At 42.3% G+C, this 15,569-nt stretch overlaps 1 protein-coding gene across 2 annotated transcripts in view; it reads right to left on the reverse strand.

Moving 5' to 3' along the window:
* Window positions 1-3,494: 3,494 nt before the first annotated feature.
* Window positions 3,495-15,569, reverse strand: part of LOC147431556 (cytochrome P450 724B1-like) — a 55,740-nt gene continuing 43,665 nt past the window's right edge. Inside the window, exons 7-9 of one of the 2 annotated variants that reach the window (XM_086494114.1) lie at window positions 9,509-9,615; window positions 9,188-9,312; window positions 3,495-3,725 (exon numbers count right to left, since the gene is read on the reverse strand). In XM_086494114.1, the coding sequence (XP_086350240.1) occupies window positions 3,590-3,725; window positions 9,188-9,312; window positions 9,509-9,615 (368 nt within the window). In that variant the 3' untranslated portion in view covers window positions 3,495-3,589. Of the gene's footprint in view, window positions 3,726-9,187; window positions 9,319-9,508; window positions 9,616-15,569 lie in introns of both variants that reach the window. The other variant, XM_086494113.1, reaches the window with a different exon arrangement.

Raw genomic sequence — 15,569 nt, forward strand, 5'->3', positions numbered from 1 at the left:
TGGGCCATCTCCAGACTTCCCACTCAAGGTTTGACTCACAAATAGGTAGCCCTTCGACAATTTGCAATTTCTACTTCAATATTCTATCTGGACTATTGTATGACTATGCTTCAAAGGAAGAGTCCCTCAATCAAAGGCCATATATGCTTCAATTCTCGACTCAAAAGTTGGGCCAACCTTACCATCAATGGGCATTGGATTAGTCTGGATGAAATAGCCAAAAACTTTAATAGTCGTTTGGTAATGTAACAAGACATGAAAGTGTCCTTTCAAGGTTTTGAAAAAAAATAAATACTCCTCGTCTATGTGTGAAGTTTCAAGCGTCCTTAAATGAGCTTGATGCTAAGAACCCATTCTACATGGGAAAAATAAGTATCGTGCATATTTCTTGATTCCTAGATTATATCAAGCTTCCAAAGACAATGTAGTGTTGCATTTGACTAAAAATGGCATATTTTCAAGGTTGACCCCATGCTACACCACATGAAGAATTTTCACACAACCAATCTATTTTTCTAGCTAACTTCAATGGGTGGTTCCCAATGTAATTATAAGGTTGCCATAGCCCCACATTTGTTTTATATTGTGCATACAATTAAGTACTAAAAAATAGTAGTTTTTGTATTCTACATACCTATCATCATCAATGTTTGCATGACTACACCCATATTTACTCATATATATGTTTTATATCAATACACCTTGGTAATTTACCCTCATACTAACACCCACAACGCATCCAAAACATCCAAACATGCTTTCTTATCACAATTCTAGATATAAATACAAAGCCCAAAAACTGCATGAATAAAAAAGCTGGCTTCCACATCATGGCCATCTCAATATCTTTGAAAAGTATGTACTTATAGCCAAGTTGGTATTTTATGCTTAGGTTTGGATCTAAGCTACACATTGACCATGTTCATTGAAGGGCTTGAGCAATATTTGACATGATACATTCCTAACTCAAAATGAATTTGATTTTTGTAAACTGGAAAAAAAAATTCTCGACTTTATGTTGTTAGCTATTGGGATATTAGGTGCCCCAAATCTCAAGAAAGATGCAATATGTAGTGATGAGTCTATATATAAAATCAAACTTGTCTTTCTATTGCATATACATTGCCAAAAATTTGATAAAGTGTAAAGTTCGTTAATAAATCTGCATGGCAAGATTTTTATAAATATTCCATGACTTCAAATACATAGAGTATCAATGCATTGAAAGCATTTGAAAAACTATATAATGACAAAGTCTACTTATGTAAAATAGTAGAACTCACTAAGAGGCATTTTAGGGTGTTCTATGGACATTTTTACAAAAAAATGTGCAAAAATAACACACGATTTTTTTTGGCATAGTTTAGGTCAGAGAGTGCTTATGAAAAACAATTCTAGACCTAGAGAGTGCTTATGAAAAACAATTCTAGACCTGGAATCCATAGCCCCAAAAGAAATTCCAAGTTTTTTTAAACTCAAAAGCTATCTTTGTGGTTATCATACACTCTAAGACCTTATTGGTATCTCTTGTAATAATTATAGGAACTTGCTTTGTTAAGAGGACATAAAAGTATCATGTTACCAATCTAGTGTTAAATTAACATATATGCTGGCTACTTGTAGGAATTGAAAGAAAGATTGTGGTTCATGCAAGACAAGCTTGGACAAGCCTCCATGGCTCACAATCAAAAGATTACTTTATTCACTATTGCTAAGGCATTCTAGCTTTCTTTCTCCCATATAAGACCATTCAAGGAGGAGATAAAAAACAAGCTCAACCTTAGGTGGAAACTTCAGTGGAGCTGCAGACAATGAATATATAGATCTAAATGTATTGGGAGTTTTCCAATCCTTGTAAAAAATAGCTTTTTGATGTGGTTGATATTGCATCAAGGTGTATAGACTCCCGACAAAGCTGCCAAGGCAAAAATACAGGATGGGCTCTCTGTCAGATGTAGAGATTCTAAAGATATTTCTCATATTTTTTTTGAGATGTCCTTCTATCAGACCAAAGCTGAATATACTTCAAAAATGTATCTGTTCATGTCATCCTCAAGATTTGACATTCAAGGAATTGCTGCTTGGTGAATGAGGCATATGGATATCCCTTTGTGGAGTACTTGGAGGGCTAGTTTCCTGTTTCATTGTTGGATGCTAAGGAATGGGGCTATTTTCATAGGAAAAGAGGACAAACAAGGTGTCCATGTTGTTTGACCTGAAGAGAGCTACTACATGCTTTGTATGAGATTCAAAGAGAGAACAGATGGCATAAATGGAGGTCTCTAATGCTGAAATTCTACTCTAGAGAAAGACTAGCCATGTCTTTTGACTAGTTAGCCCTTCAGCTTTGTTTTTTATGGGATGCCTCTTTCCCCACATTTAGGGCCTTGTCACCTTCCTTTTTTTCCCTAAATTTTTGTTTTCTCCAAAAGAAAAAGGAAACAGTGATGTGATCTTTGTTTAGTTTAAACAAAACACTTTCAAATGTAAAGCCAATTTTCGTTATGTCCTCTTTGTAAAATTGTATCTAAGCAACAATGTGGACCCTACTCCTCCCCAACCATTGTAGTTTTGATATTCACTATATCTCAATATACAACATGTAAGTTATGGTTCTCCAGTTCATTCTCTCTCTCTATGTGTGTGTGTGTGTGCACGCACATGCACGTGTGCTTACACATATACACATGTGAGCACACATATATTGGTCGGTGTCTATACTAAAGTGTTTTTGTGAAGATACTCGGAACTCTCTACGTATATTCATATGTCCAATATATTTCATGTAGATTCTAACAAGGAAGGAGTACGGATGGCTTTTCAACCCCTCATTAAATAGCCTGCTCGAGTTTCGAACTCTTCCCTGCAAAATCTAACTCTTCTTAAATTGCTCTAGACACTTGGATGAGTGCAAATGCTTGATGCAACTAGCGCCCATACAAAATCACCCATCTTCCCTGCATTCGTGGTCTTGCGCCTAATCTAACTCTTCTTAAATTGCTCTAGACACTTGGATGAGTGCAGATGCTTGATGCAACTAGCGCCATACAAAATCACCCATCTTCCATGCATGCGTGGTCTTGTGCCAGCACCTTCGCCTCCCTCCTCACCTCCTCAATTTTCGTTCATGTTTGCTTGGCTGCTAATTCCAAGCTTGACTTTCTATGAACCAACGAGGCTGCTTTCCCTCGCCCTCTTTCCCTCCACTCATCCTCGAGGAGGCATCTTCAAAAGGTTCGATCTTATAAAACAATAAAAGCAGGTGGTTACCCCTACACAAAGTTTGATAAAAGCAAATCATTGCGTATGCATTTGTGTGAAAATGGAGAGATAAAGAGGCATATTTTGTATAGTAGTCAATATTGTGGACCTAAATTTATATACCTTTTCGATGTTTTATTTTGTGGGTCATGTGCGCACGTGCGTGCACACACACGCAATTTGTGTATATGGAGTGTTGTGTGGTAGGAGAGTGATATTTTGTATAGTAGGACTAAAATTAACATTCTCTTAATGTTTCATTCTATCAAAACGAGGCTTAGTGTGTGGATCAAAATGTAGTAAGTACATTGAATAAGCCAAGGGACTTTCAAGACGCTTGCTCTTTTTGCCACTTGTTAGAATCCAAGGGTTCGAGTCTGAGAAATAAGCCATTCCGCATGATGGGGAGACTCAAACAATCGACGTTATCATACTGCTTGCCCCCTTCATGTACTCGTTTCCACCTGAAACAACATAGCCAAGAGACACAGCCAAGATGGCTATTTTCAGGTTCCACTTTTGACGTACATTTCTCACTGCTAACTAACATGAGAAAGGTTTGCAACTAACATGCATTTTATTTGTTTATAAAACAAAATCCCTGCATTTAAATAGGTGAGAATGAGAGCGACCCTTCAAAAATAGACTATATTACCTTATAAAACTTAAAGTATATGAAATTTTAGCTCAACAAGAGCATCACTTAGACCTTGTAATATTTTGGGCTGTTCAATATAATTCACTCACAATTGTGAGTTTTGCAAATATATATATATATATATGAAATTTTGCAAAAAAAAGGGTTCTAGAACGAACACAAAGCCTTGGCCTAGCTAGAAGCAACATGCATCACAATTTTGGCTTCCCTACATTATTGCTTGATGCTATGAGAGTAGGGGGTACCTACTGAAATCAATTTTTTTTAAATGAGGAATAAATGGGAGATGCCCTCATGAGCATGCAAGGTTCAACAGCCAACAAGGCGAGGGAAGGTGGGGATGCAACGGACATGGAGGCCGCGCATTCTATTCTTAGTTTGGCATCTCTCTCTCTCTCTCTCTCTCTCTCTCTCTCCAAATCTGTGACTCGCTATATCACTCCGAGCAGCTCTCGATCTCTCTCATGCACCTAACAAATGATTGTAGGAGACACCCTGAGAAGAGCAAGTATGAGGGGAACAAAGCTAGTGTGAGATTGTGAGGGCAAGATTTCTACTTGGGTGAGATTGATGGTGGGCATTGCTATTGGCGAGCGTTGCAAGCCCTTGCAACCCGAGGCCCAAGGAGAGAGGAAAGCAAGGACAAAGACACGCATATTAGAAAGGGGAGAAGGCATAGTCTAAAGTTATATGACATTTAATTTTGTAGTGCTACAAGGAGTAGGGAGTCCTTGTAATAGTAACACAAACTCACATCCATCTTTCTTTTTTTTTTTCTTTTTTTTTTTTTTGCAATAGCACGAGCATTCCCACTTGGATGATACAATGAGCATCCATAACTCAAACTCACATCTATCTTATTATATTACTAGTAAAACGACACCGCTTTCGGCGGCGGCATGGTCCCTTTTACCCTCAAGCCCCTTCCTCTTGAAAAATTTCATAAAAGGAGATCAAATCTCTCTCTCTCTCTCTCTCTCTCTCTCTCTCTCTCTCTCTCTCTCTCTCGCCAGTGGAATCTCTCTATGTCTCGCCTAGATTTTGGATTGGTTAGAATTCGCTTTAGTTTTTACAATTTTCTCCTGGGAAATCGATAAAAAGGAAATGATTGCCAAAATATTTTTTCTTGAACACTGTAATGCTCTCTCTCTCTCTCTCTCTCTCTCTCTCTCTCTCTCTCTCTCTCTCTCTCTCTCTCTCTCTCTCAACAGATTAGAGGTAGACTCCCGCGGGCAGCTAGCAGTAGGCACCACGCAAGAGAGGCTTAGATCTGGATTGTAGTATAGACGAGGGACGGAGAGGGACCTCTCCATTGCTTAGTGGATCAAGTAGCTCCTCAAAATGGTGAGCGTCAAAAGGCAGTTGTAGAGGCCCCCTGTATTCCGTGTATCCAAACTCTTGGGTGGACATCTCCAACAACTGCACCGACAAAGGATATGCCAGTAGGGTGCCTGAATGATGTAGTAGGTGCAATAATCGGGCCCTAGCAGCACTGGCACCATCCCTTTCGGGATCTTCATGCACTCTTCACCTTCATGACTTGTGACCTTGGCCTCTTCTTCTAAGGTGTAGTGGCTGATGCTAGAGAGAGAACGTTGCCCAACTTGTAGATGCTCATCATGCTTCATGTATTTATGGATGTTGAGACACTCATAAAGGGGGTGGGTGTTTGGAGAGCTGCTCACTGTGAGACTTAGCAGAGAGTACATAGCACAACAGACTACTATCCATCGTCTCAACCACCAGGCGTTTTATTTTATGCTACTCTCTCTCTCTCTCTCTCTCTCTCTCTCTCTCTCTCTCTCTCTCCTTCCTTCAACCTATGATTCATGATGGGGAAGGTGAAGGACATGGCAAATTTTGCAAGTGACGTTTTGAAGTTGGCATATCGAGGGATACCCTCGCTTTGCATCTTTAGAAACAATTGATAGCTTCTTCACCCTACTCCTCTTGGGTGATGCTCCGGATAGGGAGTTCTCAAGCGTAGGTAATTGCATCTAGAGGGATGCCCTCTCTTCGTATACGTTGAAGATAGCCCGAAGCTTCCTCGCCCTGTCCCTCTTGTGCTTATGACAAAGTCAATGCTTATGACAACATTATGGACTTAAGGCTCCTAAGTACAACACTTTTTGCATACATGTCGACCAAGACATTCCCAAGCACCTTTTTTTTCAAGAGCCCCTGACTGACAATATCATTGGGAAGTTTCTTATGAGTATTAGCATCTTGTGTATTTCCACATGCCTACAGAGCACAGGTGACTGCATCAGCAGAGAGAGACCCTTGCTCCGGATAGCTTCCTCACCGCACCCCCTCTTCGGCGATGCTCCGTACAGGGAGTTCTCAAGCGTAGGTGATGATTGCATCTGGAGGGATGCCCTCACATTGTATATGTTGAAGACAACCCAGAGCTTCCTCGCCCCTCTCCTCTTGTGCTTATGACACAATCAATGCAATTTAGAAGACGACTTTTGGTACTTAAGACTCCTAAGTACATTTTTGCATACATGTGGACTAAGACATTCTCAAGCACGTCTTTTTTCACTAGCCCCTAACTAACAATGTCATTGGGTTTTTTTTGTGAATATCAAGGTAAGGGGGTGTAATTCCATACGCCTGCAAGTGTAGGCAGTGTTCGGGAAAAGTGTGTCTCAACTTAATATAGTGTCATTTTTTATTTCAAAAATGTCGGTTGAGGGCAAGCACACAAGGAGAAATTTCGCCCCAAAGTAGAGAAAAATACTATCAAAGAACAAAAAATAACCTTGTTTTTTAAATTTCCTCTTGGAAAATTCAAATAAAGAATTCCATAGTCTGGGGAAATGGTTTTTCCCGAACACTAAGTGTAGGTGACTACATCAGAGCACTTGGAGAGACCCTTGCTCCGGATAAACTAAAAACAGCCCACAACTTTTCTCGTTGTCTTGTCGAGCGACCAAAGGTCACAGGTTGGGTATTCTTTCCTTATCCTTGCCTACATCGGGTATGACTCAGCCCTTATTTTGAGCTTTGGGACTCACATTAGTGCACTCTCTCTCTCTCCCCCCTCCTGTCCTCCACACTCCTACAATTAAATCCTCTTTCTCTATATGTGCACGCAAAGCCAATGATTTAGCACTTACAACATTGCTCCCCCTCTTCCCCCCTACCCCCCCCCCCCCCCCCCCCCCCCCCAAACGGCCGATTCGTTGCAGAGCGCTCACGACTATTCTAGCACGACATAAGAGATGTCCAATATGACTATTTACAGAGGCGAACATTGACGATGTTCTTCAGTGATGACTGATGCAATACTTTCTTGGACAATGCACAATGCCGAGCATCCTTAAACATTGATGTCGATGACGATAATGATTTTAGTTTTTCACTTTATGTCATATATTTTTTTGTACGACACATTGCATTAGATCCACCAAGGTTGTATCAATTTGGTCTCATAAGCCATTTTGGACTTTTGAAGACGTTTAATATACACGTGAGCCCCCCCTCCCCCTCTCTCTCTCGAACTTGGGGTGGAATTTCTCCTTTTCCCCTCGCCGTCAACCGGCATTTTTGAAACTGAAAACGATAGGATATTACAATCGGTACGTATCCTCTCTCTCTCTCACACACGCGCTCGTCCTGTAGCCCTAATAGTCCGCTTAGCCTGACTTCGATGCCCTGCCCAAGGTGCAACGATGCTTTGATTTGACCTACGGTGCCCCCCTCCTCCCCTTCTCTCTCTCTCTCTCTCTCTCTCTCTCTCTCTCTCTCTCTCTCTCTCTCTCGTGTGTTGTTCCTTGGCCGAGCTTGCAGGGAACACCCTCTTTCTCTCTCTCGTTGTCTCGCTGTTCACGCAGGGCACACTTGCTTGAAGGGGCTGGACTAAGCACATTCCGCCATGTGGCCGGAGGGAGGGGCCGGAATCTCTTCCCCCATTATAAGAATATAGATATAGATAGTACTGGAGTTGCCTCCGAGTGGTTCATTAGCTCGAATCTAAGGAGATGCTCTTTAGGAAACTAAAGGAAAAGGAACCTGCATACAAAAGTAAAAGGTCGACTTGTTTTTTCTTCTGTTTGTCTGCTTTTGTTTCCAAGAAGAATGGAGCAGTGGTGGCAGAGAAATTAACGCGTTTGATTGCAAAGAATCTTGGGCGATGATGGATGAGTGTCGGAGAGGAAAAGGAAGGGTGCAAAGAAGATTGGAGATATTTTTGTTTGGACGTGTGCAGATTTCTCATGAGGAGGTCCATTTGCTTATGTCGGTTATTGCACTAAAACTTGTGTAATCCCGGTTTTCTTGAAGGAAAGTTCAAGATGTAACCGGCAATTCAGAATTTCAAAAATTCCCAAAATACCCTTGTATCTATTTTGGTTGGATTGTTCAAGATTTTCTAATTAACCAACTCAAATTCTGGATTTATCATCTTGTATTTATTCATAGACAATCAGTTTTCTTATGAAACCCTCAATTTGGAAGGACACGTAGAGAGAGAGAGAGAGAGAGAGAGAGAGAGAGAGAGAGAGAGAGAGAGAGATTTTTTTTGGGTCGACGGGATTTGTGCTGCCAGCAGGCAGAGAGAGAGAGAGAGAGAGAGAGAGAGAGAGAGAGAGAGAGATTCCTCTGGCCATTGTGGCGCAAGGTAGGATATATGTATGGCGGCAAGACAGAATCCTGCCATTCTCTGCGCGATCAAGGGGAGAGAGAGTCTTGCCATGCAAGAGAGGGAGCAAGCTTCCATGGGTGGCACACGACCGAGATGAGCCTGCTGCCATGGCGAGGGAACGAAGAGGACGGAAACATAAAGCAAAGGCAAGGGCGTCTTGCTGTGCAAAATAAATGATGGGGATGGGGATTGAGACAGCAAAGGCGGAGGAGATACAGCTACGTCTGTGTGTCACTATACTAGGAGAGAGAGAGAGAGAGAGAGAGAGAGAGAGAGAGAGAGAGAGAGAGAGAATCTATGTTTGGGGGGGAGGGGGAAGGGGCTGGCGTGCACGGGACATGCACAGAGCGAAAGCAGTAGAAGGAGTTGCACTCGTGCATGGAAACTCACGCGAATAGGGGCACGGGAACTGGGGCGAAAGTCTGTCCCTTAATTTGGGAAGACTGGTAGAAGGAATCTGCCGGTCTAATTAATTAATGAAAAGTGAAACTAGACCCAAATAGATACTAGTAGGAGGTGTTGAAACTCCCTTGCTTTTGGTCTACTATAATCAGCAAAATTTTGGCATGCTCAACAAGTATAAAATAATTATTTTCTTTCCATACTTTAACAACACTCACTTGTATAGAGTAACAAGATGATGGATGAAAATCGATGCTTCGTACATCACTAACATTGAACCTGGGCACATTCGTGGACCCCCCCCAAATGCCACCAAGAAGTCGATATTATTCCTTGTGGAGTCCTGGCACTTAAACAAATTAAACACACAGCTTATTTAGATCTTACTATTAAACAAATCTATTTTTTTTCTAAAGATGAAATAATAGAGAAGACTAAAAAAAATATGGAGGTACTGTAATGAAAAATGTATTTGCTAAGTATGATATTATGGATAAAAATAGCAAATAATTGGAAATATATATTGGAGATGTAAATACCATCCAACGCCACGGATCAAATTGAAGAGGGTTTGTGTAATAATCAGAACTAAAGTGCACCATCGAGAAATTCAAGAGAACCATCCAACCCTTGGGAATCAGTATGCCTGCACAAATTATGGTAAAAATTTAGCGAAGAATGTAGTCCTCACAGGACGCTTAGTCACAAATGAAAGAATTTGAATGTCTCTAACTACCAATTATCAAAATTACAGATGCAAATTTAATCAAAATCTTTTCGTGGCAAAAATAAGTTGTGGGCGTTGTTCTTACAATGAATTCGAGGATAAAAAATGTACTAAACACCTTACCATCCAAAACTAGTAGTATTTATATGGACAAACAAGTATGCACTTGTGCGTACGTGCACACATACATGTTTTTCAACATGTATTATAGGCTTATAGCTATGTGTGCAAGTAATTCTTAGGGAAAATTACCAGAATACCCCTCTAATTTGAGGAAATTCCCAAAATACCCCTCAAATTTCAAGAATTCCCAAAATACCCTTGTATCTATTTTGGTTGGAATATTCAAGATTTTCTAATCTTCATTCGTTTTTGACAATTGAGATCCGTTTTTGAGTGCTCAGCATGTAATTTGTCACCAGTTACCATCGTAAAAAAGGCAATTATGTCTAAAAATAATGAAGCAATTCATCTCCAAAACGTACGTAACCAACTCAAATTGTAGTTTTAGCATCTTGTACGAAAGACAATCACTCTTCTTGTGAAGACTTACAGAAAAATTTATTTTTCGAGAAATTTAGTCTCACAACCCGGGGTATTTTGGAAATTTTGGAAAATTTGAAGGGCATTTTGGGAGTTTATGACAAAATATTGGGTGCATTTTGAGAATTTTTGAAATTTGAGGAGTATTTTGGAAATTTCTTCAAATTAGAGGGGTATTTTGGTAATTTCCCCTAATTCTTATTAGTATGGCCGGCCGCCTCCGACGGCCTCTCTCGGAGGCGGCCTCTCTCTCTCTCTCTCTCTCTCCGCACATGCATTCATACCCTCTCTCTAATTATACACACACAAACACACGTTATTGCCAGTCCCTTGCATCATACTCTCGCTCTACAGTGTACTCACCATAACACTCACCGAGACGCAAGATTCTTTTTTACCCAACAGTTTTACACACATGCGCACACACATTCTCTCTCTATATCTTTCATCACTCTCCTTCTTAAATCTGCTTCCCTCCTTGTCTCTCTCTTTCTCTTGCTGTCCCGCTCTTTCTCTCTCTTATCAATTTCGTGTTGCTAGACAATAAGCGAGAGTAGCTGGTTTGTTGAACCACATGTTTCTGTATACATGCTCTCTCTCTCTCTCTCTCTCTCTCTCTCTCTCTCTCTCTCAGGGAAGCTTGCAATGCCTCTATGCAAGCACAGAGATTGCAGTACCTCTATCTTTGAGGCCTGGTTGTAGTACGTCTATGCATCAGCAACAACCTGTTTGCAATATTTTGCACCGGGGGCAAGAGTGAGCAGTCTTCTTGCATTACCGCGCCCCATCAACAACAACCGCAACCCACTGCACTCGCAGCGCCACCAAATCATAAAGGAAAGGACAGAACTCGGCTACGCAGGAGCTGGACTCGCACAATGATCACCTCAGTCCATGCCTCTTCACCTTCTTCATCTTGGCCATATGCACCCCTTCCCGTCTATCCTCCTCCCACTTGTAGTACTGCACCGCAAGGAGTAGTCGCCACCTCTCCCGGCCCTCTTCACTCACAGCCTACGGTCTTGTACAAACTATACTCTCTCTCTCCTCTCTCTCTCTCTCTCTCTCTACTTGAAGCACTGTGCATGCAAAGTAAATCTCAATGCATAAGACCTGCATACGGTGGTGAAGAGTGCCTGCAAGAGTAGTCCTAAGTTGGTATGAGTGGCATTGAGTTCTCTACCCGACTTCGTGTAGACAGACTTTCAAAATGGACGCGGGAGCAACGGTCGGCAGGTGGTTGAAACAGTGTGCAGGGCCCAAGGATGAGAAGGAAACACTTCCTGGAGTCAACTGGACATAAGAGCTATTGACATGTGTCCGAGGGGGGGCCTGAATCACTCCCCCCGTTTTCTCTCTCTCTCCGTTGCCCTCTTCCTCCCCTACCTTGCGTCCTGCTGCCGCCTCTTGCATTTCGACTACGCAGCTCCCGTCCCCTGCCTTGTTGGAGGAGCTGCAACAGGATTTGCCATTCTTTGACAGCATATTGTTGTTCTCCTTTTCCAGCTTCTGTGTAATGCCACTCCTGCAGTGGGGCGGCATGGGAAGTCGAAGGGGCAGAGAGGGGCAAACATGCGAGCAGGAGAAATGGGAGGAGAGGTGTGGGATTTTGCACCTACCACTGCATGAAGAAAAGCTGCGATAGAAGGAAACGCTGCAGAGGGGGCTCGAGGGATTTGTTGAGACAGGAGCAAGAAGTGAGAAGTGAGTCAGAGGGTTTGAATCTCTCGAGAATTACTAAGTGGAGATTAAAGCGCCCCTTCCCGCTTTTCAATGCCACCACACTGCAAGGCCCGCACCATAGCCTGCAAGTCTATGGTACCGTCGATAGCCCGCAAGCCAAGAAGGGAGCATTTGGCAGACACGCTGGCAAGCTGGGAGGCCATGTTGGTGATCCAAGGGCGGTGATCCAAGGGCGGGCTGAAAGGCAAAGGATCGCCATTCGCTATGGAAGGGTCGTGGTGGCTGCTCGGATTTGTAGCCACGTGGAGGCGAACCCTCTCGTCTTAATATAGATATAAGATTTATTTGTTCATGTATTAAAAGGTAGATATTGTGATGTAGCAGCTACCTTCATAGGTGGCATCCTTGAGCGGATCCCCTGAGCTGTTGTCCCTAAAACTAGAGTTTGATGAATTCTTCGCCCCAAATGTCCTATAACTAGGATCATCTTATCTATATCCCCTTGATTGCCAGCACCCCTTGGGGCAAGAGGCTTGTCCTAACATTACTCCCCCTTAAAAAGGATTTTTCATCTATACTACATATAAAGGGAGGGGATTCAGGCTCCCCCCTACACGTGGCGGAAGCAGGATGACCCGGCAAAGTGTTCCCTGGCTCGCGGCAGCGGACAGACACTGCACGAAGAGAGAGAGAGAGAGAGAGAGAGAGAGAAGTTCCTGGCAATGTTTAATTACTGCCCCGCACCTCTGTGTGACTAGAGAGAAGTGGCGGAATCCGCGAGCCCTGCACACTGTGAACGCTTGCACAGACGTTCTCTCTCTCTCTCTCTCTCTCTCTCTCAACCTGGGCCTGCACACTTCAAATCAGTGCTCGGAAAAAATCGTTATTCCAAACATACTAAATTCCTTTTCTTGATTTTGTCTAGAGGAAATTTTAAGGTCTATGGGTGTGGGATGTCCGGTGTCACAGTTCCGGACTCCAATGTCAGGTTTGGCTTGAAGCTTCAAAGTTTAATTTTGGCATACAAAAGAAACACACAAGCCAAGTTCATAATAATGCTAAGCTACTCTAAGACATCCGAATCTTACTCTAGGTCATTTTTTTTTGGGTTTTTACACTATTTTTCTCTATATTGGGGCGGAATTTCTCCCTTTCCCCTTGCCCTCAACCGGTATTTTTGATATTGAAAACGGCACGATATTAAGCTGAGACATATTTTTCTCGAACACTGCTTCAAATGCACGATTGCAATATGGAATTATCAAGAGTCCACAAGAGATTATGATCTCTACACGGCGGCTCGCAACACTACAATAGAGTTGAAACTTGAGCGAGCTGGGATCACCAACTCGAGCGCAGCAATATCATCGTCCTCAAAGTTTTGAGTTGAAACTTGAATCGGTTGGGAGTGCAACTTCGACGTCCTCAAAGTCTATAATGAATAAAGAGCACAGAGGCGCGCGGGCAGTGTGAACCAAATTGAGGAGTACAGAGACGCGCGTGCAGTTGTCAAAAAAAATCATTTTTCCAAACATACAAAATTTCTTTCCTAGAATTTGCCAAGAGGAAATTTTAGCAAATTAGGATATTTTTTCGAATTTTTTCATTATTTTCCAATATTTTGGGGTAGAATTTCTCCTTTTCCTCTTGCTCTTAAATGACATTTTTGAAATTGAAAATGACACGATATTAAGTTGAGACACATTTTTCCAGAACATTGCTCGCGGGTGATTAGAGAGAGAGAGAGAGAGAGAGAGAGAGAGAGAGATTTGTTATACATTAGATAGTTGAAATGGCACAATAGTTTTGAAATTGAAAACCACGTGATATTAAGTTTATACACAATTTACCCGAACACTGCGCGCGGCACTTCAACGATCCCCAACCATCCAAGTCCCGAGGGTAGACTCGGCCACAGCTTGGTGGTTGCTGTCTCTAAATCAATACGGGCTGGGATCCAAGCAAAGCATTGCGAGTGGCCATCTCCTCTTCCGATCAGAGATCAAATCAATACGACATGGCGTTTGTCTCATATTTGCAAAATAGAGCCCTCGAAGCTTCCAACTGAGAGCAGTGCATGCACACTATAGGGAAGAGGCCGGGTGGATCTCAGTGAGCCGGTGTCTTTGTGCCAGCACTCTAGCGGTCCCCAACTCTCCAAGTCCCGAGGGCGGACTCGCCCAGAGCTAGGCGATTGCTATCTCTAAATCAATACGGACATGGATCGAAGCAAAGCATTGAGAATGGTCATCTCCTCTTTCAATCAGAGATCAAATCAGTACGACATAGCGTTTGTCTCATATTTGCAAAATAGAGACTTCGAAGCTTCCAACTGAGAGCAATGCGTGCACGCTCTAGGAAAGAGGTCGGGTAGGTCGGTGTCTTTGTGCCAGTACGGGCCTGCTCCATTTCTCCCTCTTGCTTCCCACTCTTACCGCAAATGAAATGGTCTCGTAGTTACCTTAGTATACATAAGACTAAACTACAATTAAAGAATACGACACCCTTTTCATTTTTTCTCTCTCATCATTTGACTTGGGAGCATCTTTCTTGTTTAGTTTCAACTATGATAGTAATGGTGTACTGATCACTACCATCTCCCCTTGTATGTTTAAGTGATGCAAGACTTTATAGTTATAAGAGTCTTTAGAGAACTCAAGAATGCCCTTTTTCTTGTCTCTCTTGATACACATACCAAGAAACAGACTTGCTTTTCCAAATCTTTAATAGAAAAGTTTTTGCTCAACGTTTACATCAATTTGGCTCCTCAGTGCATTTTTCTGTAATGAGCATGTCATCCGCATATAAAATAAGAATGACCAAAGAATAATCCCTGAGATTTTTTTATAGAAATAGTGATCCTTTTGACTCCTTCTAAATCCCTGGGACCACATAAAAGCATATACCACAAACCCTACTTCAAGCCATAAAGTGTTTTCTTGAGTTTTCATGCAAGATCCTCCTTGCTAGACTATTCAAAACATGTAGGTTGCTTCATGTGAACATCCTCTTCAAGATCCCCATGAAGACAAGTTGTTTTCACATCCATTTGGACAAGCTTCATGTCCTCAATGGCTAATTGTTCATACAAGTGACAAGGTGGTAGCAGGTCATGCAATCAGAGAATAACTCAACTGTCAACAATGAGACATGGGACTGGCAAAGTCTTCTATCCTTATGGCAGTCAAGGGCACCTTGATTTACTAGTTGAGGTTGCTTCGCTCAACCCTAATAGCCTGGAAGGTGCTTTCATGATTTAGTGGTTGATCTGTGGTGTTTGTTGGTTACATGCTTCAACAAAAACCTTGCTTTTTTGTGCCTTGTCCTTGTGAGGCATGGTGGTTGTGGCTGGTGGTAGCAACACCTCTATGGTGGCACCTTGGGAGTTCCTTGCAAGTGATGCGGACTATGGGCCCTATCCCTTCTTTGTCTTTGTTATTCTACAATATATGTCGAGGGCGGAACCCTTTTAGCCAGTGTATGGTCAGGTGGATTTGTCTCCTTGTAACTTTTGTATTGGAGGTCTCTGTGGGATGCCATGGCTCAATCCATAGCAAGAATGTAGGGCGAGAAGCTAGGTGATGAAGAGTGTGTGTGCAAGATGAGCTTAGGACTGCAGGTTGGGGTGGTTTCCGTCCTATTGTAAG

This window comes from Adiantum capillus-veneris, chromosome 21, assembly GCF_014529385.1.
Source record: "Adiantum capillus-veneris isolate H3 chromosome 21, ASM1452938v2, whole genome shotgun sequence".
Taxonomy (NCBI): Eukaryota; Viridiplantae; Streptophyta; class Polypodiopsida; order Polypodiales; family Pteridaceae; genus Adiantum; species Adiantum capillus-veneris.